The sequence below is a fragment of the Pinus tabuliformis genome, chromosome 8 (assembly GCF_031772625.1).
Source record: "Pinus tabuliformis cultivar Carrire ecotype Pingquan chromosome 8, CPIR1, whole genome shotgun sequence".
NCBI classification, from domain to species: Eukaryota; Viridiplantae; Streptophyta; class Pinopsida; order Pinales; family Pinaceae; genus Pinus; species Pinus tabuliformis.
The window spans coordinates 1640633263-1640638190 of record NC_142294.1 but is presented as its reverse complement, the minus strand read 5'-3'; the positions used below and the strand labels follow the sequence as shown (position 1 = coordinate 1640638190).

The following is a 4928-nucleotide window of genomic DNA, read 5'->3' as shown; positions in this document are numbered from 1 at the left end:
CAAGAAAACTCTAAGTGTCCAAGAGTGAGAGAGAGAGAGGGAGCTCACAAAAAACCATAAACTGATCCTCAAAAGCCTTTTTATCAATGAGGCCTCTATTTTCTTCATTTTCCATTATTTTCCTTCAATTTCCTCCTCACATGCAACCAATGACCTTTCACCTCCCTTTTGCTCTTATTTTTCTTTATTTTCATAAATAAACATGCCAAAAATATACTTTTTCCTTTTTAATGCCTTAGTCATCGCCTTTGCCAATTTTCCTTAGCTATAAAAGTGATGTTCACTAGGATATCTTTACTCAAAATTCAACTTGGAATAAGTGTCCCTTAACTATGGTTTTATTTTGCTTTTATTAAGTTTTATTACATAAACTTTTAACTAGGGCCGTTACACCATCCCTTTACATTCTCATATCCATATCCTTATGGAAATATATCCCATATCTTTGTCTTTCTTTGCAATGTTTGTTTTATCATCCTATTTATAAGGAAACAATCAAATGAGGGTGCAACCTAATGAAATGGTTTTTTGACCTTTCGTGTCTAAATTTGACCACTTAATTCTTTATGAGATTTCAATGTTTAATTATTTTCAATTATATTTTTTAATGTATAAATAGATTCAATACCTTAAAACTCTCACTCAACTGTACAATTTATTAAAAAACAAAAATTACTAAATAATTTAAAATTTAACTACCAAAAAACAACTCAATTAAATATTAAATTAACCTATAAATATAATGATAATAATTAACATAAATTCACCTAATTAACCATTCCTCTAAACAAACCAAAACTTAAGACTTACTATTTTCCATCTCTAGTTTAGCCGAAGAGAAAATTTACCCTTAAAAAGGCCTCTTTAGAAAGTTGATGTGCTCATAGGCAAGCACATATTTTATTCAACGGAAACATGTCAAAAGCATATGACCTGCTTGTTCATGAGTCGACGTGTCAATTCCAAACACGTCAGACCTATCAACCTGGGAAAATTCTAAACGATATTTTAATGTCATGTGCCCATATATGTAGTGCTTCTTAGAAGAAACCTTTTTACTAAATTTTAGTTGTGGGTTCCTTTTTGAAAATGTTGTTAGAAGTTGGGTTAAGGGGCTTTAATTCTTTAGAGACAAATTGGTAGCATTGCATTTATTTCTTAAGTGTGAAAATGTCTATTTGTTTTTCATTATACTTTTGATGATTACTTGAGCTTTTATCTCTGTTTTGGTTAAAGTTCATTTTCCTTCTAAAGTGTCTTGAAAATGCCCATTTTCTTTTCATTATACTTTTGATAATTACTGGAGGTTGATAGATGTAAAATTATTTTGGTTTTAGCTCGATCATCTAACCTTGTAGGTTGAGATTTTTACACTTCCTATATAATTTTGGTTATTTTTAAAATATATGCTACAAGAATATATGTTGATTCTTATACATGGATTTATGAGTTGTGAATTTGGGTATTTCTTCTATTCTCATTTTCAAATGAGTATGCAAATGAAAGTTACCTCATTCACAAGGCCTCAACCAAAAAACATATATTTTAACAAATAATGACTTTGATCAATGGAATTCATATCATGTTGTTACAACTCAAAATCATTGGATTTTTGTTATTCCCTTTACATATTTCAATAGTCTCACATCTTTGTTGTGCTTTTCAATGTCTCTTTTATCACCCTATTTATAACTGAACAAACTAATGAGATGATTTTTTTAGCATTTTTAGTCAAAATCAGAGCACTGGTTTGTTGGAGAAATCTCAGTATTTCATTGTTTAAATTACATTTTTAATATATAAAAGGATTCAGAACATTGGAATCCGTGAGAAACTCAAATTACATAGACTAAATAACTTAAACTATAATTTCTTCATTTCAATTTAGTGGGGCAAAATCATAAAATCTATCTTTACAAAGTCAAACACAAACTGACTTAAAATTTATCCTAAAAACAACTAAATAAATTAAAATTAACAATTTTACCATTTCTAATTTAATAAAGTAAAAAAGAAAATGTCTTTTTCCTTTCTAACTAAAAAAACATAATCTAATTATTCTACATTTTCCAACCAATTTTTCCTGAAATCTAGCAAAATTTTATTGAAATTACAAGCTTTGTCCTATAAACCCTACACAATTTAAGTATCCCAATTTATTTTTCAAAATTCTCAATTCATTTATACATTCAAAAATAAATTTTAAATAATTAAGAAACACCATCTAACCAAAAAAATATTTCAACCCATTTAATTAATTTAAATAGATAAAAAAATAACAATATTTCAACCCATTTAATTAATTTAAATAGATAAAAAAATAACAAGTTTCTATTTAATTGACAAAATACAAAATCAACGCCATTTTTTTTTATTAAAAAATAAAACGCAGCCCCCTCAAAATAATGCATCTATAACAAGTTGGTTGATGTACTCATAGGCAATAGAATTTTTTTTTCACTTTATTTTTTAATTGGTGTTGCCAGCGTAGAACATGTTTTATATAATATGCTGGAACACGTGCATGTAGGATGCATGCCAGCATAGAGCCCATGTCACAGGCATATGACCTGCGTGTTTACACGTCGGACCTCCTATTCATCATCTCTTATTTCTTTATTTCGTACGTAAACACACGTCTAGGCCCTAGTGTTTTCCCCCATATCAATACAATGAAATCCTACTGTTTTCCCACTTAAGAATGCACCCAATATTCAATGCATTCTCATCCGCCAATTTCCACATTAAAAACAAAAGAATCCCTCTCCTCTCCCAGCTCGTCCTCGCTTCTCCTGCCACCTCCCTTACTTCTCCTGTCACCTCCCTGAGTAGTGCCGAGTTTCAGTTGAATCTCTTAGTGGTGGAGAGTTTCAGTTAAGAATTTTGGGGGTAAAATGTACTGCCCATGCTATTATCCCAGCAAGAGAGATTAGTGGTGGAGAGTTTCAGTTGAGAGTTTGGGGTTAAATGTACTGCCCATGCTGTTATCTAAGCCACTTTTCCAAATCAGTCTCCAGTTTCTTGGTACATCTTCAAAAACATACCTGAGATTGCTTTTCCAAATCAGTCTCCAGTTTCTTGGTACATCTTCAAAAACATACCTGAGGCCTGAAGCTGTGCTTTCTCAAAGCTGCGCTCGTTTACAGTTTGGAGTAACGACAGGTCTGCAATTTGACTCAAAGAAGATTACAAAACAACACAACTTCTAAAGAGAAACATAAGCTCTGAATAATGAAATCCTAAACCTCGTAATGTTTGGTAGGATGTCGAAGACAAAGAACATTACAAGACAAGATAACTTGTAAAAAGAAACATGAAGATCCAAATAAGAAACTTATAATGTTTAAGATGTCCAATGTGGTGGATGTGAAATCAAAGGCATGCATACCAGGGTTCATCCAACCTTCATGTCAAGCCTAGGCTCAAAGGCCATGGCAAGCTCAAAGCATTCCGATGTACTTGCTGTGGTGTCTACAGGACGGCTGGGAAGCCAACTCCATGCATTTTCAGTTACACTGTAAACTACCACCTCTGCCACCTTCCTGAATTTCCTATTCCTATGTCCAGAGACTATGAAACATGTGCAATCCCCTACTCCTATGCACCACTTACTGCAGTCCATAGAAATCCTCTTGAAATCTTCGGACAGGGACGGAGGCATTCTTGCAATCTCCTTCCACCATGATGAGGATGAAGAGTTCACCTTCTCTTTGTCAAACTCCCATATAATAACTTGCAAAAGCTCCCCTGTATGTCCGAAAATGTACCCGGCCACTAGAACCCATGACCGGTAAGTGAGAAGGTAAGGCGACATGTAGTCACTGTCAGCCATCTCTGGCAATGGCGCAAAAATGGAAGTCTCCTGTTGGATGCTGAAACCCATAATGCCCGATTGGTCATGAAGATCTGCAAAACAGTAGAATGAGCCTGCGCAGAAAACCATGTCGTTCTTGTCAATGTGCGCATCATGTGGCAGGCGTCCTGCAATTCTCCACGACTTGAATGCAGAATCATAGATTTCCACTATCCCCGCTTCATGGCTGTCCTCACCAACCACCGCCACTTTGTATGTCCCTCTACTGTCGCCCTCCCCTTCCACGATGCCTCCAACACTAAAGACCGTTATGGATGAGATGGGGGTCAGTTTTAAGGAGGTTCTTGTGAGGGGATTGGAAACAACAAATGATAGATATGGGTGGGGATCCATTGTGTGCAAGAACAAGCCTGCCCCTGATCCATAGAAAGTAACAAATTTTACCTTACCGTTTGGCTCCACGAAGGAGGGAAAGGAGACGCAGGGAGTATTCCTCCAAGTTCCTGCGAAGAAGTTATAGGCCAAACAATGAAGAGGCCTCCTGCCAACATCTTGCACAAGCAGCCATGGCTTCCCGTTAGGAGGATTCTCCGCCCATTTACTTGTTATGAATTGGGTTGATGTGAGCAGAGCATTGTATTTCTTGGACACACTGCGAAATCTACACAAAGACTCCACTGGCAACCACACCAGTATTTCCTCGACCAATTCCTCCGTTAACACAGGCAAATCACGAGACTTGTGCAGGGCGCCCATTTTAATCAAAATCCCACCGACATAACAGGTTGAAACTTGAGGCTGGATTATAAATGACTTTCACACGATGCGCATTTGGTAGTAACATCATCATATGTCGTACTTCTAGAAACATTGATGTGACAACACTCTGACCACTCGAGCCAGTTGCACCAACTTCAAATCCTAAAGATTCGCATTGATTTCAGAAAAATACTGACCATCCTTTATGAAGCTATTTGAGGCAAAGAGAGAATTGTGCTATGCTGCTAAAAATATCACATTGTCATCATAGTTTCTCCTAAGATTCGCATTGATTTCAGAAAAATACTGACCATCCTTTATGAAGCTATTTGAGGCAAAGAGAGAATTGTGCTAT

At 35.5% G+C, this 4928-nt stretch overlaps 1 protein-coding gene across 1 annotated transcript; it reads right to left on the bottom strand.

Moving 5' to 3' along the window:
* Nucleotides 1-3058: 3058 nt before the first annotated feature.
* LOC149242442 (F-box only protein 6-like) lies at nucleotides 3059-4570 on the bottom strand. The gene is made up of 2 exons (XM_089370835.1): nucleotides 3389-4570; nucleotides 3059-3164 (listed from the first exon to the last, which is right to left on the bottom strand). The coding sequence occupies exon 1, from the start codon at nucleotides 4568-4570 to the stop codon at nucleotides 3395-3397; it is 1176 nt and encodes a 391-aa protein (XP_089226961.1). The 3' UTR covers nucleotides 3059-3164; nucleotides 3389-3394.
* Nucleotides 4571-4928: the final 358 nt, after the last annotated feature.

Bases quoted from the DNA above. Each gene is read 5' to 3' on its own strand.
- LOC149242442 (XM_089370835.1), bottom strand. From the start codon at position 4,570: ATGGGCGCCCTGCACAAGTCTCGTGATTTGCCTGTGTTAACGGAGGAA.